A 26,786-nucleotide genomic window follows, 5' to 3' on the forward strand; every position below is an offset into this window, starting at 1 on the left:
ACAAGGTCCATGGGGATTTGTCTGGTTTTGTGTAAATATCGCAAAAATATTATATATTATATATATATATATATATATATAATAATTTTTTTTTAAGGACTGTGATTTGGAATGAGCTCTTGGTATTCTGCACCTGAACATTTGGGGAATGTCCATCTTCTGCTGCTCACATGGAATCAGAGGGAGAAACAAGAAGGATTTCTGGAGCATGGACCAGGCTTAGGTAGACGGAGTTTAGTATATTTATTTTCATGTTACAGATACAGATAATCATCTCTGCAGCTGGAATGTACATTGAGTTTTACTGATAAGCTGTGGTTTAAAACTTCAAAACACAATGATGTTCAAAAACTTTTCATATAAACTGAACAGAATAATCTTTTGCTGTTCAGGGTGGTTTTTCCGACTGAACCTGGTGTTAGATCTGAGCATCACTCACTGGCAACAGCCACAATTCTTCTCCCCTTTGAGTCTTCCTTGTAGCACATTTCAGACTCTCCACGTTTTGTTCACAGTGCTGGAGCACTGCCCTGTTCTCCACACTTTCTGCTCACACATTTGCACATTTCCCAGAGGGAAACAGAAGCAGAGAAATAAATCAATAGACAGTTCTGTCTCCAAAGTCACGCTTGATTTCAAATAAATACAGTTTTATCACACCAGACCACTCTGGGGGAAGGAGAGTTGTTCTCCATTTTGTGCAACAGGAGTTTTTCTCAGCCAGTTGCCAACATTTTTCAGCAGTTGGCTATGAAAGCTCCTTAATGTATAAATAAAGGAACAGCATCAGCTTTCATGACATCTCTATCCATCTTCCTGGTTTTTCATCTTTGGATCCAGCTTTCAAAATGCAGGAGGTAAATATCAGAGCAGAGTGATAAATAACTCCAGCACTGACCTTTTGGGGAGAAAAGCCTCCAGTGGGCATTGAGGGACAAAGTGAATCAAACGTTTTCTAGAGATCCTCCCTCAGGAGTACCAAGCTGTGCAGTCATAGGGAACTTAACTTGAAGTCTCCAGTTATTCTGCATTTTTTTCACTGCATTTATTTTATTTTCAGCAGAATTCAGAGGAGTTTTGACATGTCTCTCCCAATAACACTTTCACAGAAGGTTTGGTTTGGTGCAAGACTAAATGTTTTCAGCTTTGATTTTGATATTTGGCCAAAAAAGCTCAGTTGTTTTTGCTTTTTGCATATCACTGCTTTTGGCTGACAACAAACTAAATGTGATAAATCAAATGTGATAAAAACTGATTTTAGGACAAGAAAATAAGTTAATTCTGAACTAGGTGATTTCATGATGATTTGCTTCTCACTATTTCTCTTTGAAAATTATTCCATCCATGCACTTTGCTCCCACCTCTGCTTCTCCTTCCTCACAAGACCCTTTTGAATTCCCTTGGGACAAAACCACGGCCACTTTGCTTAAGGTCACAGGAAATCTTCACCCCACAATATTTCTCTGCAGGTTTCTGTGCTCATCTGCAAGTCAAGGGATGCATTTCTCGACCCTGGGCTCTGCAGCTGAAGGTTGGGATTGTCCCATGAGGACAGGAGAGGAGAGAGGGCATCCCTCGAGGGTCTCTCACTCATGGATGGCTCTCTCTGCACCAGCACAAGGTGCTGTCTCACCCTAAGTGCATAAAAGGCATTGAAAGAGCCACAAAAGCTGGCAGAGGAATGGCTGGATATGTGACTATGTCTCCTGACCCCTTTGGCTGGTGTCTAGGGCAGATTTCACACAGCTGGGACAGGGAGGAAAGCCCCCAGGGCTCTGTGAGGGTTCTGCCCAAGGGAGGAACAAGGAGAGGGAGGAAATCCAGCACAGGCACTGCCCAGGTGGGATCTCAGAGCTGGGAGCAATGCACAGGCAGGAGAACAGGGACCTGGGCAGCCAGGCACCACTGCCATGGGCTGCCCAGAGGGAAAACACACTGTAATCTCTGGCAGAGGGAAAAATAAAGCAAAATTGCTGCTTAGACATGTCGCTGGTAAAATGCAAGTGTCCACTTGGTGGTGGCAAAGCATTTCAGCCGTGTCTTGAGGGAGCAGGAATGGCCTTTTCTCTGCAGGGCTCGTGTGTGGCTCTTCCCCTCTCCAAGGCTTGTTTCTCAAGACTGCCGGTCGTAAAAAGAGTCTGAAAATATTCCCCTTATGCTTCAGGAAAAGGGGATTCTTCTCCAGCTGCCATGAGTCTCCCACCTTGGAGTCCCACAGTGAGAATCAAACAGGAAACTTTGGGGCAAACAAGGAAAGAGACAAAGTGGTAGTCAGGAGTACAATCCCTTCCTCCTTGGTGGGAAATGTCATCTGGATCCCCTGTGACCAGACTGGAAAATGTCTTTATGCACACAGTGTATCGTCCTTCAGGAGCTGATGCTGTTATTTGCTGTGATAACTCTGTGTTCCCTGGCTGTGGAAGTGACTGCCAGTCCCTGGTGACACTCCTGGGATGATTCTCTGTGGCAGTGCCAGCCTGAGCCCAGCCTGGGGACAAACCCAGCCCTGTGTCAGGAGGCACACGGGAGGCATTTCCCTGAAACACAATGAATAGGCTTTGAAACGTGTGAGATAGGGGTTTACAAAATCTCTATCACATAATGAACCCTCCCTTGGCAAAATTCTAAAGTCCCTGCAGTCAGGAATTTGTCACTCAGATATGGGTGTACTGCCTTCAGGATCTGTTTGCACCACGGGGATGCAGGAAAGTTTTTCAGACCTTGCATTGTGCTTTGTGGCAAAATCTGAATTTAGTAGATGCAATATCACTGCAAAACTCCCCTTTTTTTTGCCCTTATATGTAAAGCTTGTCCCAATTCCCTCTGCGGTGGGTTCTGTCCAGGCTCCTTCCTGGTGATTGCTGATCCATGTGGATCTCTGATTTCTGCAATCCAACTGGTGTGGGAGCAGTGAAGTCTGCTGAGGCACAGCACAGGGCTTCACTGGTGGAGACAGCAGAGAAATATCTGAAAGAATATCTGAAAGAAGCTCAGAAAGCAAAAGTTTGCTTTACATTTATTTTACAGTTGTGGTCTTCCTGGTTTTTCTGGCCCAGAAACAGCTGTTGCTGGTAGCTGGTGTTGATCAGCCCAGCTCTGAGCTGCTCTCATTCTTGCCTGTTTGCTGACGTTGGCAGCAGAGGTTTGCAACAGCCATACCTCAAAATGTTGTGGCAGAGGGAAGTGGGACTGGCTTACCTAAAGCTGGAAGTGGGGAGAGAAGTTTTATGCAGAAAATTGTCCTGTTTCAAAATAAGTAAAACCTGATGTTTTGGTAGCTGTACAAGAAGCCATTTGGTAAGATTGGCTAAAGTGATTCTCTCTCCTGTGCTGGCAGTGTTGGGAGTGTCTCTCACCTTTCACAGCAGCTCTTTGCTGGCACAGCCTGCAGTGAGCAAACTCCCATTTCCAGCCCTCCCATTAGCCTGGGGGCAGCACAGTGCTTCCCTAACACATCCTAAATACAGCCTCCTCCTTGCTTCATTCAGCGGGACACCTCCTGAGCAATTCTTGCTGAAATCACTCTTTTAGGAAGTTTTCTTCTGCCTTAGTTTCTCAATTTTCTTAACCTTTTCTCTCTCACCTGGATCACAGCACAGGAAGTCACAGGCCAGTGGAGAGCTGAGAGCTGCTGACAGATGTCCTGTGAGTGCCAGGGAGGCTCGTGTTTTCTGCAGAGTCCATGAGATTGTGATCCTCAACCACAAACGTGCTCTTCTGGGATGAAATCTTGCAGGGGGGATGTTTGGGGGCACAGTGCTTGCAGCAAGGAGCAATCACACTGAGGAAAGCCATCCTGAAGCGCTGGGACAGCAGATTGTAAATGATGGGGTTGGTGGCAGAGCTCAGGTAGAAGAAAACACCTGGGAGAACAAGGGCGGGGGGGAAGACAGAAACATTTATTTGTGTGTGAAATGATCTCAGAAGAGGAAAATCTCTTTATTGCCTGTACAGCTCCACTAAGTTTGGATGCAAGGGTGGAGACAGCAGCAGTGGAGCTCTGCTGCCTTCCTGGCCCAGGCAAGTTATGTCTCACCAAGATTAGCTCAGCTTTCACTGTGGTGAAAGCAAAGTGGGAGAGATTGTGCATTGGAGCTCAGGCTCTCCAGCTGTTCAGGAACCAGCTCTCTCCTGAGCTGCCCTGACCTGCCTCCAGCACTGCCCTCATCCCCACAGCAGCATTTGCACAGCTGGTGCCCCATCAAAGCTGTCAGAGGATAACTTCCAACCAGGGGAAGCTAATTTCCTACAGCTCACCAGGACAATGGCTTAAGATTGGATTTGTCTGAGCTGCCTAATGGCCACATTCACAGTTTTCCCATAGCAGACTGAAAATAAAATTCCTCTTTGAAAAGCCCTTCATTTTATGGTTGGCAGGGCCACAAACATTTGGTTTCATCACCCAGTGCTGAGCAGTATGTAAGGCTCTTGCATTTGGTAAGATTTCCTATTTGCTCCTGTGTTCTTCTTAAAAGCAGCTGAATGACAGCAGCCTTTACTTCTGATCATTCCCAAGAGTTAAAAGCAGCTAGTAATGATGCATGATATCCTTTTATTTCCTTTTTTTTTTTTTTTTTTGGTGAATTTGGCAACATGTCCAGATCTTGAAAGCTGCAGAAACCTGCCTGCAGTTTTTATTCAGGCACAGTTCTCATCACTGCCCACCAAACCTCAAGAAGGTTTTCCACACAAGTCTCACGTCCCCTACAAAATAAATGACTATACATTCCAAGTAAAACCATTCAAAAATACCTTTTTTTCCCCCAGTCCCTGTGCAAGTGGAAGAAGAAAGCTTTACCTGACACCACGTGGATTAAGTTGAAGGTATTGGCCAAGGGCTCAGTCCATTCCACCACAAAGCTGAAGAAAAGTCTGTCTATGTGGAATGGAGCCCAGCAGATGGCAAAAACTATCACAAGGACAACTGGTGTGGAGAAAGGGGAGAAGGAAAACAGGTCAGAAATGGGAGGACATGGTTCACCAGCCTGCACAGGGCAGAGAGATCATAAAGCTGGATGGGAGACTTCATATATAAATTATATTCACAGTTTCAAAACTTTTGTCATCCTTTCTGTCTTACCATTACCTACTAAGAGAACAATCTTTCCATTAATTTCTGTATTGGATGATCCAATGCATGCACACAGGGTGGCTTTCAAACACAGCAGATAACAGTCAGGCAATGTTGGGGTATATATGGAGGCCAAACCCATTCCAGGCTCAGAAAACCAGGCTGGCTCCAAAGTAGAGTTTGGTGTGATGCAAAACAGATGTACATTCTTAAAAATGTACAAGATAGACTATTTGCACTCTGAAAAAAGGGGATCCTCCCTGGAGGGCCGCAAGAACTGGTTTAGAGTGAAGGATGTTGGAGACTTGCCATACAAGAATCTGCCATGAAGGTTTCCTCCCCTCATCTTGTGCTGGGAAGGAAAATTTGCTTTCTGAGCAATGTTTTTCCTACTCTTTTGGTAGTTACCCCGGATGCTTCACTCCTACAAGTCCAGATACAACAGAAAAAACCTTTTTGTTTAATATGACAGCTACCCATCTCATACCCATCTCATATCCAATGGACTTGCTCAATACCCTGCAGGGTCTGGTCACGCTCCTGCTCATGGTAAATAAAGCACAGAAGGACTCACTACTTACACAGCATCTTGGTGACTGATCTCCTGGATGGCCTCTGAACATTCACAGCCATTTCCTCCACTTCCAAAGATTCATCTCCTCTCAACTGGCAAAGAAGGGAAACCAAAGGACAGCTTAGGCACGAGACCACATCCACACCAGACATAGACTGTTTGATATTTTGATAGTTGTGGTTTGAGAAAGCAAAATTTGGGGCCACTCGGGACCCACTGAAAAAAAATCTGCATTTAAATTTCTGTTTTTGTCTAGAAAAACATGGAAGCTTTAGGTTCAAAACAATCTGCAGATTACAGCAAATTTGTATTTCAATTCCCCACTTACCTTTTCTCAATGAGTCAATATTTTGCTCACAGTTTATGTTCCATTTCAACAGTGGCATTAGGCATTATTTTCTCTTCCAGCAAAATATAGTTTGTTTATTTTCCTAAAAGTGTTCCCCACAATTAAGCACAAACCAATGATCCAAAAAATACCCAGAAAGGCCTGAGTACAACACAGCTGTAATCATTGGAAAAAATCCTGTGGAATTCAAGGGAATTTGTTTCATGTCGTGAGTGTTGGGAGTAGTTGATATTCAACCCATCTAATGAACAAACCCCAGAAATTCTGCCTTGCAGATGGGCAGGGTGCATGATACACACAGATTTAGCCACACACTGCTCAGGCACACAAGGAGAGGTTTTTCTCCAGCAGTTTTTCCTGGACTTCAAAAAAAAAGGGCAATATATATAAAAATATAAGTAATAGGAATAATATATAAATAAATATAATAGAAATAACAATTACATATATAAATATATAAATAAATATAACATAGATAATATATAAAGAACAATAATCTGATCATCCCTGGAATCCATCCCCAGTATGTTTATGATGAGAAGACTGGTGCTGTGATGAAAAGGTCAGGTTTACATAAACAGGGCAACTGGTTTGAATAACAAAGAAACATATCTGGCAATATCAAATCATATTTGGTCCCAGCTTCCTGCAGTGGGAACTCCTGATTAGCCAACAGCTTTGTCTGTTTTCAAGTAGAGAAACTGGAACCAAAACTTAATTATACATGAGACAATATCAGGAATGTTGGAAAAGATAGAAATCTTTTTTTTTACAAATCTCTGGATTTGTGAAAGCCTTGTGAAGACATGCTAGCTGTGCTGTTTGCTTTTGCCTTTATACTGTGGCTTTGCTTTCTGACTAATAATACTTTTCTGTAAGGATGATGAAATGAGCCCTTCTGTTAATGTTCTCTTTATTCTATTTATAAAAGGAAAAAGCATATACATGGAATTATAGTCAAGTGCAGTGCAATTCAGCCTCTCATATTTTACATTATTCCCCTTGTAACTTTCAGTCATAGCCACAGTTGCTTAAGGAAAAGACTCAGCTGATTTGTAACACATCCAATGATGAATGATCAGATTTATTAAAACCCATGGATTCCCTTCAGTGGTTTCAGTCTCAACAGTAATCTATTCCAGGCATTTTCCAAAGCCTCAGAGAGTAGAGTGTGCTGATGCTGTAATAAACCAGAGACACATGTATCTTTATTTTTCCCCTTCCTCCTGTCATTTTGATGATGCTGTGAGGCTCCTCTTCACCTCAAGTGATGAAGGTCTAACAGGTAAGAACAACTCAGCAGCTGCAGTTTAATGAAACAATGAAACATTGCAAACTGGAGGGAAAAAAATAAATAAATTAGTCCAAGGAAAAGGTTGTAACTTGAGTTAATGGTTTGAGAGGGGTGTAACCCCAGACAAGGTATTTTACATCACTGTGATATATGAGGCTGTGTAGGTTTGATATGAATACTACTCTTCCACTGAAGAGAATGAAAAGTGACTGGAGCAAGAAGCTGAAAATTGGATTTCTCTCCCCCCGATCTTTATTAGCTACAGCATTTCACCCCAGAAATCAAAAGGCTGAGTGAAATTAAGGTCTCACCTATCCCCAGACAAATATAGTGAGGCCGATCTGCAAAATGACTGTTTTCTGTAATCTGCAAAAGAAGAACTGTTTTCTGTACACTCCTTGGCCTGTCTGACACTAGTGGTGATCAAAGTTTCTCTCCAGTTGATGGAAAAAATTATATTTAAACCCCATAAGGCTTCTGCTAAAGATTTTTTCAGAGGTTTGGCTGAAGCAGTTGCTGCTGAGCTGCAGCCTTGGTGTGCCCTCAGCTCACCCCATGGGAAAGGAGAGCCAGCCACTGGGACAAGGACTGCGGAACACATCCATGGAAAGGGGACAGCTGTGGAAGAGCTGTGCTGGGCTCTGCAGAAATTAGCCAAAGTCCACAGACGATTCTGGGTGTTTAACAGCTGGGCATTTAGGGGGAGAAATAGATTTTGAGGATAAAAGCTGGACCAGATGTGAATTGGCAAGAATAAGTTGTCTTGCTTTGAAGACAGCTGAAGTTTTCACTATATCCTTATTATTATTATTATTATTATTATTATTATGACTACTACTACTACTACTACTGCTGCTGCTACTACTACTACTACTAGTATATTTTGAGAGGATGAGACACTAAGAGAAAAGTTGGAATCTTGGGAGAAGAATCATCCAGCCTACTCTGTCAGAAACCCTTGTTAAACAGAGTATGACTTTTAGCCAAGCAGTGATCAGCACCTACACCTGTGTCCTTTTAGGAGTCAGTTTGAAAGAAATGTGCAGGGACCTTGCCCTGAATCCTGCTGCAGTGCAGACTTCTGCCCAAACACTCCCATCCCATCTCACTCAGTGCCCCAGGGATGAGCTTCCATAGTGCCCAATGTTCTCATCTCATCCCTCTGCTCTCCCTCCTCAGCTCTCTGGCTGTGGCCTGCAACCGGTAGCTCAACAGCTGAACTGCGTTTGAAGAGCCTGGATGATTTAGGGATTTATCCTAAAGGTGTCTGTGATAGGAACCCAACGACAGAGGCAGCAGGAAGCTTCCCCAGTCAGGCCTAATGAGTCTACAGTGCAATGAGCAGTGTCCCCTTTTTTATTCTGATGCTTGACTGATCAATTGACCATAACATTGCAATATCAAACCACCAAGCCTTAAAATTATACCCAAATAGATAATGAGGTAATCAACCATTTCCCAGTGAAAAAGGCAAATGCATTTTTACATTTTTGAAGGGATTAAATGATAAATTAGCTCAGGTACCCTATGACCCATGTTTGCTGCCTACTCACAGCTGCTTGGCAGGTGCCCTGTCCCTGTCTCCATTGCATCCTGAGACTGTCCAGCACTGGCAGAGCTTGAGGGAGAAAATGGTGAAGAAATGCCCTTTCTACAAAGCCTGAATATGAAAAGGTCACATCTCTGTTTGCTGAATTTGAGCTGTTGTACAACCTTTGGATCAACCCTGAGCTTTTTCACTACATTCTGTGAGTGATGTATGGCATTCAGAGACTGCAGGGTGCTGCTGAAGCCTCATGAATTTCCTCATCTGTGAGTAGATAAAAAGTATCTCCTCTTGGAAAATTATCTATATTCATCATTCTTCTATCACTTCTGCTGAAGAAATGAAATCATCTTGCCCAGTGCAGCTTGGAGATAATGCAGATCTAGCCAGGATGGATCCTGTTAAAATTTGGAAGTCTGAGCTGGATATACAGAAAAGCAGAGGCACAAACAGTGAACATGACTGTCTTTAGGAAAGACAGCTTGAACAAATGTGTGAATTTGCAGAAGTCCTGGGGGATGAGCCCTCATCTGGTACTGAGCTTCTCTTCTGGGATGGGTTATAGGAATATCTGCTGCTGCAAATAGAAGTTATTGCAACCTTCAAGTCTTCCTTCTATAAATTCAGGGATCTCTCTTTTTCTCTTTGTAACAACTCTATTTTCATCACTTTTTATTCCCTTCAGGTCTAATTTTACAAAATATTAATTGATGCAATGTAAAGGACCGTTCAAGAGGCTCCAGAGATTTGGGATAGTTTAACCCATTCACTGCCTCGAGGATCTGCTCGTTGCTGTGGATTTCTGGCAGATAATCTGTGTTTTTTCACTGGGTAAGTAAAAATTGCTTCTGTGTAATTTCAGGTGACAGTAAATATCAGCCAGCACAACAAAATTATATATACACCAGCAGAGATTTGGTTGAGTTTACTGCATGTTATTTAATAAGTTCATTTGCTTCCTTTTCTTGCTATGGGATCAGATCTTTGTAAACTTTAAGTTACATTCAGTGTGATAAAATGGGATTTGTATTGTATAAATGTCTGTAACTTATGAGAAGAAAGTGGTCATCAAGTCACTGTGACTAGCAGTGCATCTCAGTCTTGTGCTAGGTAGTTTTATAACACTGTGATCCTGATTGTTTTGTCCACACATTTACATGATGGATACTTGTCAAAAGTAGTCCAAATTTTTCAAGAGAGAATGAATATAAGCTCTAAGGTAGCCTGGTGAAACAAGGCTGTAGTTATATGAAGAAATGATTGCTGAATTTTCTAGCTGCAGCAATAAGGTAAGATTTCAGTTTATGAGCTTTGTGAATTTTAACAAGTGAATATTACCACCAGCTCCAGGGAAAGAAAAGAAGAAAGTAATGCAATGAAAATTCTACAGTCACAAGGAAAGGGAAAATAAACAGTACACAAGATTCAATCACTAGCCATCTTCTTTTTATTCTTTTCACATTTTCCTTTTGGTCCATTTCTTTCTAGTCCCTACTGCAAAGGTGTAAATCTCTGAGAGGCTGGAATCAATCTACAGACTTGGATGTTTCATTAACACTCAGATGTGAGCACCAGTGATGGTAAGTTTTCATAAGAAGATTGGGGTAAATTATCTATCTTAATAGCTAATAGCTATCTTAATTTCAGAACAGGCTTGCACCAGAGAAGAAGTTGGATCTACTAACTTGGGGGGGAAAACACGGGCAACAAAAAAAGGTGCAAAAATCTCACTCAGAAGCCACACATAGCCACAAACACACAAGAATGAGCCAAGCCAACACTGAGCACAGCTCGGAGCAGGACTTACTCTTAGCCCCATCAGATAGTACAGCACACTTATCACCCCCATGGGCAGCACATAGAAGAGCAGAGAGGTGACCTGCACGATGCAGTTGTAGATCCACAGGGGCACCACCACGGTGCAGGTGGCGGAGCCGGGCACCAGGGTGCCGTTGGGGAAGCGCTGCAGGGCGATGCCGTGGGTGCCCGTGTTGGGCAGGGCGCAGAGCACCGAGAGCAGCCACAGGCCCAGGATGGTGGCGCGGGCGCGGTGGCGCGTGGCGGCCAGCTTGGCGCGCAGCGGGTGCAGCACGGCCACGTAGCGCTCCACGCTCAGCGCCGTCACGCTCAGGATGGAGGCCAGGCACACGGTCTCCAGCAGGGCCGTCTTCAGGTAGCAGCCCACGGGCCCCAGCAGGAAGGGGTAGTTGCTCCACATCTCGTACACTTCCAAGGGCATTCCCAAGAGCAGCACCAGCAGGTCCGAGACCGCCAGGCTGAACAGGTAGTAGTTGGTCGGGGTCTTCATGTTGCGGTGCTTCAGGATGACGAGGCAAACCAAGAAGTTGCCCACCACCCCCACGATGAAGATCACCGAGTACACCAAAGCCATGGGCAGGAACAGGTGGCTCCGTCTGGGCCCGCACAGGAAGGTTAAATAATCCTCAGTGCTGTTTAAGTACCCCCTGAGGCGTTCTTCATGTAGAACAAGGTGGTTTAACCAGGAGAAATTACTGACCCAGGCCATCGCTGGATCTGCTGAAATGCCTCACAGCTGAGGTTTGCTGTCCTTTCTGTTTTTCTCTGTGCAAGTTTGCTCACTTTTGGCAGAAACAGGAGGAGGGGGGTAGCTGCCTTGCCACCCCTGGCAGCACAGAGCCACCGAGGATGTGAATGAGTGTGTTTGCCTGGCTCTGGGTAAGGTTTTGCTGCTCAACAGCTGTTCCCCTGCCAGAGCCCCTCAGCCAGAAAGCCCCTCCTTTGCCACATATTCATTGGCTCGCTAAGTGCATTAGATTATAGTGTACGGAAAGAGGTTCCAGCCACTTGCATCAGCTCCCGGGGCTGATGCACGCACAGAGTCACAAAAGTGGGAATTAAGGGAGCTGCGAGTCTGAAATGTGGGATACAAAACCAGATCCAGGTTATTTGTTTATGGCAGAGGGCGGGGAAGCAGACCAGAAACACTCCCAAAATTCAGTCCAAAAAGCTTTCACAAAATTATAATGATGCTGCATCCTAGTTATGAGCCACAAGCAAAATACAGCAAAACAAAAGATTCTGGCATGATTTTGTTGTTCAAATCTCTGCTGATTTTTATTTTCTGTTGTCTGTGGCAGCAAGTACTTGGAGACAGAGTTTGATCAGTAGAAAGCCAAATGGTTTCTGTAGCCATTTCTGTGGAATTATAAGGCTTCAGCCTTTTTTTAACCACTACAATTGTTTTTCTCCTGAGATCTGACTAAAGATTTTAATTGCAATTCTTATTGACATAAAAATATTTTCTCACTTCCCAAGTATGCTGGAATTTGATCCTATATTCTTAGAGAGCCTTGTTTTGGGAATATTTCTGTACAGCATATTATTCCGTATTTATTGCCTGTGGGGCATAAACTTCTATAAAATCTTATTTCTTCATGAATGACAAGCATCCTGCAAACACACTTTCTGAGCCAAAAAATAAGTGTCTCCTGCAAGCACCACAGCTTTACCAAAATAGATCATTTAGCTCTGTATGAATGCTTGATTCCTTCCTGAATTTCTGTAAAAGAAAAAAGGTCCCAAGTCTGTAGATATAATTTTCTAAAATTCAGAAAACATTCAGCTGTTTGCAATTGAAGAGGTGCAAGGTCCAAAGGCTAATTTACGGGATTTTTGTCAGCTTGGTTGTGTGATTTCTCTGCCCAGAGCCTCTCATTAGCTCTCACTTCTGAGTACCTGCCCAGTCCCCTCCTTGAAGCCATGTAAACCTTTTACATCCCTGACATCCTTTGGCAAGGAGCTCCTTGAATCTGCTATTTGTATGTGTATCTCTTTTCTCTGCTTGACCCTTTAGCTTGACCTCTCAAGGAAAAAAAATGATTGTTCCAATAAGCTCAGACTGCCTCCAAAATAGCAGCAGTGTGTGAGGGACCAAGGGTTGGTGCCTTTGAGGCACATTCAAAATGTGGAGCCTGGGAATCACTGAGCAATCATTTAAAATGTGAAAGACACGGAAGGTACCACAACAACCATACTAAAAGGCAGAAGCAAGTCTCTTGTGATGACTTTCAGACCTGCTGAAATTATCCCACACGTAAACTGCATCAGAAGGACCCAACTCATTTATTTCCAGCATTGCACAGAGGTATTTCGTTCAGCAGATCGAAAAGTTTTACTGGATTATTGAATAGCAAATGTGCCCTTTTGACCCATTGCTCCTTTCATTAAGGATTCATTTTATGGCTATTCCCTGCATTTTAACAATGTTAAATTTGATCTTGATCTGCTGCTGATGTAAGAGCAGAGGAATCATTAGTTGGGTTCCTGGCTGACACGAGGATTAACTCTTTCAGAGCACAGCAGAAGACAAGTATTTGAAAATTTGTGCAGGACAAAACATTTTCTGTACCTCTGCTTCACTTACAATTTTTTTTTTATTTTGTTTCATTTATGCCTTTTGTTTTGTTTTGTTTTGTTTTGTTTTGTTTTTCCCACATAATTTCTTAATACTTAGTTTCTTTCCATTTCTCCTTCTTCTTCCCCCAGTAAATTCCATCATTCCACTCCACACTGCAGCATTTATGAGGTGAGTAAATCCTTCTGAAGTAGCTACCAAATTGGCTTCATTTTTCTTCTTGCACATTAACCTCTGTAAAGAAACTGAAGTGAAAGATTGAGTCTGTTCATCTTGAAGCCAGTCTTACAGAAAAGGAAACCAGAGAGGTTTGAGTAATTTATTAAAAAGCCAGAAGGGCAGCAGCACCCACTGTGATCTCTATGAGAGGAAAGCAATGGGCTGTGCAAACTCATCAGGTCAGCTCAAAGTGTGGATGTGCCAGACCCACCTGAGCCTTCTTCCACTTGCTTTCAATCCTTTTTGATCCTGCTGAGCTCGGATGCTGAAAGCCTGTAAGAATAGAAGCAGAAGAAAACCAGATAACCAATGGACCAATGTTGCTATGACCACGGCTGTGTTGCAGATGGAGAGGACAAAGAGAGTGGAAAATATATTTCAGTTTATTTCTCAAAGCTTTATTTGTGTTCTATATCACATCTGTCTCAATAAAGATAGAAGAATGTATCCAACCAAAGACTTGCTCTGGCTCTATATGAATGGAAATATTTTATTTTTACAACTGAGACAGAAAATAAAAACAGATTTTTCCTTATGAAAGTGATATTAAAGCATTTGGTATTTTTCTTTATAAAGCAAACCTCATTGGTACTTGCTTTTATGCACTGGAAGGAAGAGGGTGTGCTGCATGCTGGCCTTGGGATTGTGCAGCTTTTATACAATAGCAATGTAATGAATGTAATGTAATATTTCCATTAATGTAGTGTAATATTGGCAACATTAACCCAGACAAGTGTTTTTGGCAGTGTGCAGGAGTCACAGGAGGCACTGGCCATGTCCTCATGCTGGTGATGTCTCTTGTACCACATTTACACTGTGGAATGTTTCCTTTTGCCAGTGGATTCCACTATGAACAGCAAAGTGCACACTTGAGGGCTGAATTCAAACACTCCATGTTTGTCAAAGCCCCTGTAAGGGCACCATTAACTACTTCATATGAGTACTTGGTGAGTAATTGGGAAATGAGAAAATTTGGCACATTAATCAAAAGAGGCAGAGGACAGTGGAAGTTATCCAAGGTATAGAAAATGGATAAATGCTCCACTGGTTCCACTGAGAGAGGGGTGAGGGGTGTACATTGAGCTATGAGCCATTTTGATGGACTCTTCTTAACATTGGTTTATCTCAGAATGGAGACTTGCATTCAAGCAAAACAAGTTGGTTTTGGATATTTTTACCTATGTGGTGAGACAAGGAGGTTTCATCATCATATCCTCTGGTTGTGGATCTGGAAGTAACAGAACTGTGAGAACTGACTGGTGTGCCACACAGATCAATTCAGTGCAATCCTGTACTGACATGTCCACTTGCACCCAGGACTGGAACTGGCATCTCTCAGCAGAGCTGCAGGGCATTTTGCTCAGAGTTTCCAGGGAAATGCTGCCCTTCTTACTGTGCACACACCCTCAGGATGTCATCCTGCTTCACTGGAAGGGCTTGGAGAGGTGCTGGGTTTGCCAGAATTCTGAGAAGGTCCAGTATTTTTTATCTTCAGCAAGTGAAGCTTGGCTTTTTTCTCATTTCTAATTTCCTTTTGCAGATTCTGTTGTTTCAGTGGTTTCTCCCCTGCAGTTTGAGGATACTGAAGGCAGGGGCAAAAGCCTTTAGAGGTTCTGTGTAAGGGAGCTTTCTCCAGCCTGTCTGAGCCTGAGTTCCCTGCTCCTTTCATGGAGCTTTCCTGAGCTGCCCTTGGGCCACACAAAGTTCTGAGTTTCAGATTCAAACTCCCTGTTTTAATCCTTGGACAACTTGCCAGAACTTGGTTTCTGTCCCAGAGGAATGCAAAGAAGAGGATGCAAATAAGAGGGTGCACAGCTGGAAAGCAGAAATATTAGGTTATACTACACTGAAGATATTAATACAATTACCTAAAAAAATACAGTCTCATTCCCCTTACAAATTCCTGAGCTATAATTATAGCTCATGGATTTGACTTTTTTTCTCTGAAAGGCCTGTTTGAAATGTTCCCTACAGTAGCTGGAATGTAAATCCTTGTTTTCCTAAGTACCTTCAGTATAAAATTCAACATGCCACCAACCACATTGGTACATTCTGTGCATTTTCTCTTCCTCAAGGCTGGAGGATGCACCATAACAAAAGCTGGATCTGCAGTAGCCTTTCCGTGCCTCATTGTAAGTAATTTTGCAATTACTTTGGCTCTTCACAGAGAGCTTTTCCATGGCTGTGCATGACATCTGAAGTCCCCAGGATATCAATCAACACACATAAGAAGTGGATTTCATGACTACAGTATAAAATACCAACAAGGGCACTTCTTTGCCTGGAGCAGCTGGCATCCTACACAGGCAGTGCAGACACAAGCCACTTCAGGGGTGGAACATATTTTGACTAACTTTAGTCATTAAAACCAGCAAATGAGTCTTCACAGATTTTTCAGGCTCCTGCTTTAGTCAATAATGGAAAGAGGAACCTCCAGCAGGGCTTTCTCCTAAGCCACAGCACAAGGTGAGACGCGTGACATGGAATAGTTTAATTTTTCTCACTGTCTGTAGAGGGGAAATGAGTAATAACTTTAACAGCAGGCTTATTAAACAGAGATGAATTTATACCTCAGTTTTGTACAGTCTTTTCCATCCCCTTCCCATCAGGCTTTAGAGGGAGATTTCATTTTTGAGGAGATGTTTAGGACAGCTGAAAACAGGGCCAGAGAGGCAGCCAGCAGGTCCAGGGCGAGGACAGAGAGTGCTAAAATCACTCCCTACTCCTCTCTTGCCCAGTGGGGTGGTCTCTATTGACACATTTTCAACAATGGATTGCTCTGTTAGTGTTGACTCCAGAAATTACTGGGAATGATGTATTTTCTTTTTAGAAAGCCTTTTGTGTGTTTGTGTCTGTGTGTGCTCATGCTTTGAAGAGGCAGTGGGTGACAGCCAAGGATGTTGGTCAGACTTGATGTTCAAGAAAACAGCAAAAAGAGCTGAAAAAGAACCCTGATACAGAAAATCTTGTGATACTGAATGTGTCCATCATGTCTTGGTTTATGTGGAGGAAGAGGAAAGTATTGTCATGAGAGAAAATGTCACAAGCAGGGTACAGGATGAGTCAGGTTGTTTGAGTCAGGAGGGGTCTGGTGCTACAGGACTCAGATTTACGTGGGAAGGATCAGATGATTCAGCACCTCTCTGTGGCTCTCTGCACCCATTCCCATTTCCACACTCCCCTGCATCTCTTCCTCTCCTTGTGCTGGATGTTTCTCAGGAGAGCTCAAATCACTTGGTTGTCTGACCCAAAACAGACTTAACTTCCCCGACACAGCAGAGATATTTTTTTTTCAGCTCACATCCATTTGGGTTCTGTCCCACACTGGGGGTTCAGGCAAGGATTTTCCTCCAATGGAAAAAAAGCCATCCATACCCTAGAGACTGCATTGTGCCTGGATGTGTGCTAGACAGACACACTGAGGGGACAGAAGGAACCACAGGGACAATCTTAAAATATTCAAAGAAAGGTAGGGATGTATTGTGCCACTGGAGGTGGTAGACAGTCAGGAAATTGTGACAGGACAACTGAATCCATCAATGAAAATGATAAATAGGGCACATGGAATTTACAAGCACGTATCATATATAAATCTAAGAGAAATATTAAGAGAATTTCTTTTCTGAATGTTTCCTTCTTTAAGGGAGGTAGCCTGGCTATAAGAAAGACAAAGATAATTGGAAAGCTTTTGTTCCTATTGGAATACTATATACACTTTCCCACAGAAATGCAGCGATGTGTTAATTTATATTCTATGAAGCATTATACATTTTGTTCAGAGCTACTTACATACTAATATTAGTAATATCACAATTTTCTAAAGTGGAAATTAGAGAGCATTTTTTCCTCTTGGAATTTCAGAAAAGGCTTGTTTGAATTACCTGTGCATGTTTAAACTTCTTGTCTTCCCTAAAAGAATAATTCTACTGACACTTCAGCAAAAACACTTGTCAAGTTTCCATTCCCCTCCTGCCTCAACTACTCTTCAGGTTGCTTTTTAAGTTGTATCACAGTGATCACTTGTCTTTGTGTCACATTGAGAATCAATATTATTTGACTTGGAATTGAAGAACCCATTTTTATGAAGAAGGATGTGCATTAATTTAGAACATTAATATGCTAACAGATGATGATTTCTTCCTGCTCTTTTCCACATTAGACTATCCCCAGGAGTCATATCTTGGTTAAGTTAAATGCAGCGAGGGATGGTAATGTTCTTTTGAATGTCTCCTGATACAAGGTTAGAGAGAGAAAGAAAACTCTAGATACAACAGTGATGCAAAAATATGAGCCAGAGGCATAACTTACCATAGTTTTCAAATAACCTAATGGACCTTACACATGGAAAGCAAACTGGATCAAATTATTAAAAAGCTTTCTTCAAATTGTGCTGGACACCACAAAAACATTTTTGTGCTTTACCACCCACTCAGTAGCGAGATGACCCCAGGCAAAACTGCAAAATAAGGTAAAATATTCCATCTCTGACTTCCAGAGCTGAGGAACAGAACCAGGAGCAGTCCCCATGCAGGGAGAGCAGCTCTCCTGTACAGGGCCGGGGGTTTGATGGCCTCAGTATCCCTTTGACCTGTGATTTGGGATTCAGTGGCTTTATTAGGACAGTGATCAGCCATTTCTCCACCAGGATTTAGATCAATCTGCCAGTTGGAGTTTGGAGCTTTATTCCCCTCACTGAAACTGGAGGTCAGTGTGAGTCTCAGGAGCTTCCCACAAAACCCTGCAAGCAGACAAGGGCATGAAGGCTGTGCCCTCTTCATTTCAGATGCAAAGCAATGCAGTTTGGGCATTTGTGATAGGACAAATGAGAGGACAAGGGGAAATGGCTTGGAACTGAAAGAGAGAAGGGTTAGATTAGATAGTAGGAAGAAATTCCTTACTGTGAGGGTGGTGAAGCAAGGCCAGGCTGGATGGGGCTTGGAGGAACCTGGGATGGTGGAAGGTGTCCCTGCACTTGGAAAGAGATCATGAACTCAAAACTTTCTTTGATCTATGATTTTCTTAGGGGCTTTAAGGCCACAGCTGCTGCAGTGCATCTCTGTTCTTCCCCAATGATGGTTTAACTGCAGATGTACAAATTTGGCTTGGACCTCCTCCCTTTACTGGTCTTCACTCCAACCTCCTGCTTAGACTGTCCAGACTGAGATCTATCAACATCCAGACTGTCAGATATTTCATCTAGCCAAGACACCTTCATTATCTGCAAACTTGCAAACTCTGATCAGCAATCAGGTCTGAGGTGACCCAGAACTCTATTGATCTGCTGTGATTGTCCTACATGCTAAACACATCTTGTATTGACCAACATCTGAACGTTCTGCTGTACCTCTAATGAAAGAAATCTCTGCACCAGACAGAAATGACTCAAATCTGAGCCAAGCTGTTGTCCTCTCAATACAGGAAGTTGTGTTTAAATAAGTAGTAATGTAAACTTAAATGGTATCAGGAACAGATTAGGTTAAGGAAAGCAGAACTAGACAGTCTGATGTTTTATTTTTTCAATTCTGTTTAGAGATCAATGGCTAAAGATCAATGCTGCTTGAAACAAGAAAGCTTAATGATTGCTGGTGGGACATAGAAAGGAAATAAAATGGAGGAGGAGAGCTAACAACCTTGAAACAATAACCTGGTAAGAAGATAAATAAAGAAACACTGAGGATTAGGAGTGAAAAACAACAAAATGGATTTTAGATATGAATATTAATAGAATACATCAAGGGAAGGAAGGAAGGAAGGAAGGAAGCGTCGGAAGGAAGGAAGTGTTGGAAGGAAGGAAGGAAGTGTCGGAAGGAAGGAAGGAAGGAAGGAAGGAAGGAAGGAAGGAAGGAAGGAAGGAAGGAAGGAAGGAAGGAAGGAAGGAAGGAAGGAAGGAAGGAAGGAAGGAAGGAAGGAAGGAAGGAAGGAAGGAAGGAAGGAAGGAAGGAAGGAAGGAAGGAAGGAAGGAAGGAAGGAAGGAAGGAAGGAAGGAAACAAACAAGTACTCTGGTGTGCACTTGCCTTTCCCAGCACTCCTCTCAGTGGAAGCTCCTACCTCTAAAATGTAAGGAATGGCCCTTCAGCATTGTTATTTCCAAGACAACGCTGTGAATAAATCTGATTAACCCCCCTGTGTTATTCATTATTCTCTCTCCTGCTTCCACATCCCTCAATCATCCCACAAGTGAAAGGGAGCAGTATCCACAGACACAATTTATGATGTGTCTGGGAGCCTAAGTCTCTCTGGTAGTAATGAGATTTTGAATCTTAAAGACTGTTCAGAGCTTTCGTGCTCAGGCTTATGTTACCAGCAACAGAGGAGAAATATTGCAACATAATTTTTTCCAGAATTGAGACTGTCTTACTTAAATATCCACTTTACCATTTTCCCGGAAGATTTAATGGTTGATGAGATGGTACTGGATAGTCTCCTAGCACTAATAAAAAACATTTAGGGTTTTTTTTCCTCAAGTCATAAAAGTGTTCCAGAGTTAGAGCAAAGCTCCTCCCCACAAGCCTTGTTGATTGCCCTTGCACTGCCCTTGCAGTGTTGATCTGCAAGTCTCCCAAACTTTCTGGGTGTCCCATGGCTGCCAAACCCTTCAGCATCTCTGTGGTTCCCCTCTCAAGAAGGAAGATGTGTTCCTTTCTGTGCTTCCTTTCTGTTGTTTGACAGTCACCAGGGTTTTACAACACCCACACAAATTGATTTAACAGCAAACAGAACTGAAAGGGAAGAGATGCAGGTAGTTCTTTATGTGAATGTTGTATTTCTTAGAGTTTTACAGGGCCCTGAGAATATACAGAGAATATCTGACCTTAAGGTTCTGGAAAACCAGTGCATTTCCTGATACTTTGGAAGGCACAAGGTTTAAAGGATATCTCTTAGTCAGACAGAGAAAAAGAGCCACTCTTAGTGGCTAGGCGGAAAAATGTTCAATCTGCACATCTCTGGTCCATTTGAAGGAACATTTATGACACTTCCAATGGTGATAGTGCAGCTCCCACCCTGGCTCTGAGCTGAACAGCTGCTTTTCATGTGAAGTGTTCAGGCCATGATTTTGCCTCCAAAGATGTGAGAATCAAGGCCTGCGCACTTTGCCAGTGATTCTTTCAAATGCAATCTACAGAGCAATGCAGATGGTGCTTCACAGTCTAAAAAGGCCATTCTTGTTGGAGAAAAAGCTAATTTTCCTGAGCATATCCACCCTTGCTTTGCTATAAAATTCTCATGTGATTATCAAGTGCTTTATGGATAACCCAGCCTTTCAAAGAAAGATGTTATCCCAGAGAGATAAAGAGGAAGTCTAAAGTTCTAAAAATGTAGTGTTTTAAACTTTGTGGCATTTTGTCCTGTGCTGTACCAGCAACACATTGTAGGAAGTTCATGAGGCATTTTTGCCTCTTTCCAAACTAAATGCTGTTTTTCCTTCCACCTTTTCTGGAGCATTGTGTAGATTCTTCTCTGAGAGATGTTATGTCCTCTCTGACAACAATTACCATAATGTCAAGAGCCTTGGAGATCTTAAAAGCCCATTTGAGTCTGCTGCAATGATAATTTGAATATTTTTAAACTGCTAATACATTTGGTACACATTAGCTTGAAGGCTTTTTCTTCAGACCTTATGCATATTGACCGTGATGTGGATGCTTTTCCCATCTGCTCTTGGCATTTTAAAAGTACAGGCCATGAAAGGGTTTCATATTAAAGAAAAGGGGAAAAATAGGAAAATATGTAATTTCTATGTAACAGCCAGGCTGCTGCAGATGTATTGCTCTGTTGCAGCTAGACTTCTGAGATCTGAAGGCAACTGCAAGATGTAAACTGGGCCCAAAAGATGAGGCTCAAAATTAAATACCCTCTTTAATAAAAAATCCCCTCTTTTTAATAGTTTTGTATTTAAGACAGAGTACCTTGAGTATTTTAAAATACATGCTCTGCATCATTCAGATAGAAAATGCCCAAATTTGAAACACAAATAAGTGTCATGGAAGCATGTGAAAGCTGAAGGGCAGAATGAAAAATCCCACACCCAAATCTGAAGAGCTGAACAGCCAAAGGTGCTTTTCAAATAATGATATTTTTTGACAGCATCCACATTAATGCTGGCTCTTTGTCCAGTTACCTGGCCAAAAAACCAAAAATGTTTCTACTCTTCTGCTCTAATGTCAAAGTTTTGCTACTGTGCTCTAAAGTCTGTTGGCACACTCAAGGCAAAGAAATGAACAAATGCCCTCACATGAAACTGCAGTGCCACCAAAGGGCTGTAAAGAGCCATTTCTCTTTCCCATTCCTGATGGAGAGAGGTCCAAGGCTTGGAGGATGTGCTGCAGCCCTGTTTCCATTTGTAGCTGCAGCAGGGATGGGATGAGTTGTGCGGGCACTGCCCCTTTTCTGGTTGGCAGCATCAATCCAACACTCCACATGTCCAACTGCTGCTCCCGGTGTTGCCAAAGGTTGCTGTAGGTCTGAGTGGATCTGGAGCAGCACGGGATCAGGCCTGGGGATGCTTCATCCTCTTCTGATGCAATGAAGACATTTGTATCAAAGTGTTTTGTCTTTCATTGTTCTCTTTGCAAACCTTCCCGGCAGCGTGGGGACTCTTCCTGCACATTTCACTGGTTGGTCCAGACCCTTGTGAATCCATCTTGTGTTTACAAATGGATGTATAGAAGCCAAAATAATGAAATTCTTGGTAGCAACAAATTCTCATTGCAATCTTGTGGTTAAACCAGCTTTCTTTTGGGAAATAATGTTTTGATGAAAACCAGACATTTTTGTGTCTCATGAGGCTTATTAATTTCAATGAGACCACTCCCCTCTGGAAAACTTCTAAAAGTAAAAACTGATCTGCTTTGGATATGCCAAAATAAAGATTTTAATATAAAAATATTGTTATGACTTTTCATTTATATTAGTTTGAACATTTCTGTACTATTTAAGGTCAGTCATAGATGTTGCTCGATATGTTTTGTTAGGAATATGTCAAGTTACAGTGTGAAATAGAGCCAGAAATAGGACAACACTTACATGTTTTCTGACCTTTTCAATAAGTTTTAAGTACAGTTCCTACTGAATAGAGATTGAACTGGAAAAGCACCACGAAGCCTTTCAGTGTGTTTCTCATTTAATAAAAAAGAAAAGAGCAATACTGGAAGTACTACACAAGGAATAGCTGGTTTTGATAGTCTGGTGGTTACCTGGAACATTTTTTTAACATATAAAAAATTATATTATTTTATAAAAAACATTGGAATTTTATTTTTTTTCCCACAGCAGCAGATTTCAGTGTTTCAGTTATTCCTCATGTTTCAGAAAGAAAATAACTCTTCCAGCTTTAGTGTTTCCAATGAACTCGAAATCCCAACAAACTCTAATAACCATCAATTTTCTTTCTCTCAGATTGGTTATGTGTTCCACAGTCACCTTTGCAAATAGGATCTGCAGACCTTGGGCAGGCAGGGCTGTATTTACATACAGAGCAGACAAGCTTTAAGGGGTGCATCACCAGACTTCTCATTTTCACACCAAACAGACAAACTCAGGGGCAGGACCTGGGTTACACACAGAGGAGAGGACAGCAAAGGCAGGGCTCAATTCAGAGAGACCCTATTAAATGCTAACAAGATAAATTCAGAACATTCTGGACTTCTCTGTCTGTGCAGTTTTAGGTATGTATGTAAAGTCTTTTATGAAGTGTAGATATGAAAGTACATATGGGGAGAGTTTTCCTTTCTCTGTAGTCTATCCTAGTTCTAAACATAAAATAAGTCTTTAAATAAATGAAAATATACAGATAACCTGCCCACTATGGCAAACTGTATTAGTCTATATTTTGAAATACAAAAATGTGAGTCATGCTTCTGACAGGGTTTTTAAAATTTTGTATCACTACAAAAAGGTCAAAGTGTTGGTGTTGTTGGAAAGAAAATCAGTGCTTTTATTCTCTGCATTTCCATTGCATTTTTAAGTGTGTGAGGTGACACAAGATTTTGTGGGGATTTATCTGCCCAGATTTGCCTGAATACAACTAATAGTTTCTAACTCTCTTGAGAATAGCATTTTAAGCACAGGTTCTGCACAATATTTGCTCCTTAAGATTGAGGTCTTAAACCTCTTCAGTGCAGATAAAAAAAACAATTCTCCCTTACATTGCTTCAGTGCAGATAAATATCAAAACTTTTCCCCCATTGGAAATTTTTAGCTCAATGGGATCTTGGTTGAAGTTTTTGAAAGAATTTTGCAGTTTTGTATAGGTAGTATTCCAGAGTGGTGAGGAGAAGGGACACAGAATGCATTAATTATGGAATTAATTCAGCTGTAATTTTTTTTTTTCAGTAGGAAGCAAGCTGTGATCACATAATGTCAAGCTGTTGCACTCAAAGCCTTTCCTGGAAAGGCACTTGCTCTGAACACTTGGAGACAGATTTCTTTGTGTGGTTTCTAAGAAGAACAGTAGAAGACTTTGCCCCTTTCCAAGAAAAGCCAGGAGCTCGGGGCTGGGAATGGACACGGTGTGTTCAGGGCCAGGTCTCCATGCCCACACACTCCTTAAATGAAACCCAAAATAGCCCCAGGTCTGGCACTTAAACTCTTCCTGTGCTGAGCAGATTTGGGCATTTGATGTGGAGCTGTCAGAGCCTGGCCTGGATCCACCATGGGTGAGCCCTTCCCCTCAGGCTGGTCCCACATGAGCTCTGTGTGGCACACACACCTTCTATGGAAAATCCTTTCCTTAGGATTTTTTCCTCCTGAGAAGCTGAGAGGCCTCAGGAACAAAATATAAACAATGGTTATCTGCTGCTGTGGAATGCAACAGGTGCATCTGTGATTGGTCTCATGTGGTTGTTTCTAATTAATGGCCAATCACAGTCAGCTGGCTCGGACAGAGAGTCCGAGCCACAAGCCTTTGTTATTCATTCTTTCTTTTTCTATTCTTAGCTAGCCTTCTGATGAAATCCTTTCTCCTATTCTTTTAGTATAGTTTTAATATAATATATATCATAAAATAATAAATCAAGCCTTCTGAAACATGGAGTCAGATCCTCATCTCTTCCCTCATCCTTGGACCCCTGTGAAAACCATCACAACTCTGGGCTTGCCCAGGGTAACCTTCCTACACAGCCTTTGTTTTATCTGAAAACTGACCCTAAAGTATTGATGTGGCAGAGGAGGCATTTCTTCTCAAGATCTGAACTTTATTTCAAAGGTAGCTGAGATTCAGGGAAATTCTGGTGAGGATAGGTTCTCACTAAATGATGAGCAGATAAACAGAGAATTTTAAAATTTTTCCAAAGAATAAGCAAAAATTCTTTACTTCCTTTCTTCTCCGTTATATGACAAACAAAGGCCATTAATAATGACAAGCAAAATGTAAAAACTTCAGTGACTTTCCCCAGGCTGGAAAATGGGTCAGTAATTCAGCTTCTGTAAGAATGCAATGTTCAGGGCTCCCAGACACCTCTTTCCCTCCCTACAATGTGTTGTTTTCCTTGCATACTGAAAATACCCTAAAGAAGGGTACTCTTTAAAAAGGAGCTTTTAAAAACAACATGTGTTTATGCAATGACAAAAATTGGATTGTTTAGAATACTTTTGAAATTATTAACTGATAGATAAAGATTATCTTCTAAATGTTAAAGTGTTCAGAAGTACTTTAGAAATATACCTTCAGCAATGAAATCCCTGCAGCTTGGAAAGGGAAAATGTAAACAGGTAGGCAGTTTAAAGCAAATAAAAAAGCAGTGGCATCGAATTTACATCTTATTTACACACACACAAACCAAAATATTGCATATATTAAAATTTTTTGCATCTCTAAGAAGATGTTCTAGTAATTTTACTTTGAAATTTACTGCAATAAATTACCTATTGTACTAATACCTGATGTCTATATAATTTTCAGCACAACTGCTTCCATTTTTAAAAACAATCATCATCTTTATGGCTGGAATGTAACAGGAACATAAAAGTCCAATTCATGAAAATAGACTTGCATTTATTTCAAGATGCTTACAGCAAAGTCAGACTCATATTTAAGACTCTCTTTGGACTATATCTTATCTATGTATAGTTCAGGACGCAGATTTCAGAAGTCTAATAAGAGAAGCCCAGCAAAATGAGAGTGATAAGGAACAAAATTCCTGCAGATAAGACTGATTTTGTTTTGCCTCTCACTGCATTCAGGAGCTGGTAACTCCTGCTTTTCCTCTGAACTCAATAAGTGCCTTTTTAAAATAAATCTGTTCACCTCCTTATTAGCAAAAGTGACAAAACCCAAACCCAAACAGGACTGCAGCTATGAAAAATCACAGACTGCTTAACTGCATTTGTGAAATGTCAGCACAGGAGATGCTCAAGAAACTCTTCCTGATGGGAGATGAGCCTGGCTGGGCTTTGCCTGCACTGCTGCTTCCTTTGCAGTGTTCCAGCTGCTGGAACAGCTGGAGGTGTCACCACTCCCAGGTTATCCATCCTTATCCATCCCTGTGTAACTTTCTCCTAGACGTGTGGTTGATATTTGCTCAGCCTTTCTCAGGTGCTGCTAAGAATCAAGCAACACCTGCCACATAAAGTGTGTTATTAAGTTCATTAACACTGATATCCACCTCCCATGAGCCTCATCTGACATACATGAGAACATGCTGTAAACCCAAGGGGACTAAAACTGGAAATTTATATGTTAGGATGTATTATGACACCAAGAAAGTGGAGCTTTAGGGAGTAAAGGTGATCCAGCATTGCTAAAGAATACCATCCCGACCCTTGTTCCCTCTGAGCTGGCCTTCTCCTCACCTCCTGAGCATTCAACTCTAATTTCCATATTTTTGTGCAGATGTCTTCCATGATTTGAGAAGAGTGCATGTAGTGTTTATTATTGATGTGTCTTGGAAATGCAGACCAGAATGAAGAGCATGAGTGCTTTGTTTACTACTTAATGGCAAAGTGGTTGAATTCCAAAAAGGGCACTCTTATTATTTAAAGATGAGTGGAAAGCAGGCAGCAAAGACAAATAACCTGCTCAGAATTCTGCACTGTCTACAAGACAGTAATAACCTTCTGCCATGGAAGAGAAATAGAGGTAATTAATGCTTTTAAACTCCAGTAGGCAACGGGATCCCTTTCTTTCCATTCCTGCCACTGTTTAACAACACAAGGCAATACCTGAGCATGGAGAATGGCACATCCTGGGACAGTTTCACAGGAAATGTAGTGGAATTGCTGTGGTAAAGTTCTGAAGATACAAAACAAATGTGTGTGGCAGCAAAATGCCAACTCATCCTGAGCCCACATTGGCTAATTTAGTGGTTCCTCAGCTTTGTGTATGGAAAGGATCAGACTT

The 26,786-nt window shown here is 41.9% G+C and overlaps 1 protein-coding gene across 1 annotated transcript; it reads right to left on the minus strand.

The window, feature by feature from the left end:
* Window positions 1-3,603: 3,603 nt before the first annotated feature.
* NMUR2 (neuromedin U receptor 2) lies at window positions 3,604-11,361 on the minus strand. The gene is made up of 4 exons (XM_059483871.1): window positions 10,642-11,361; window positions 5,653-5,737; window positions 4,799-4,924; window positions 3,604-3,863 (listed from the first exon to the last, which is right to left on the minus strand). The coding sequence occupies exons 1-4, from the start codon at window positions 11,359-11,361 to the stop codon at window positions 3,604-3,606; spliced, it is 1,191 nt and encodes a 396-aa protein (XP_059339854.1).
* Window positions 11,362-26,786: the final 15,425 nt, after the last annotated feature.

Source organism: Ammospiza nelsoni, chromosome 16 (genome assembly GCF_027579445.1).
Source record: "Ammospiza nelsoni isolate bAmmNel1 chromosome 16, bAmmNel1.pri, whole genome shotgun sequence".
Classification (NCBI taxonomy): Eukaryota; Metazoa; Chordata; class Aves; order Passeriformes; family Passerellidae; genus Ammospiza; species Ammospiza nelsoni.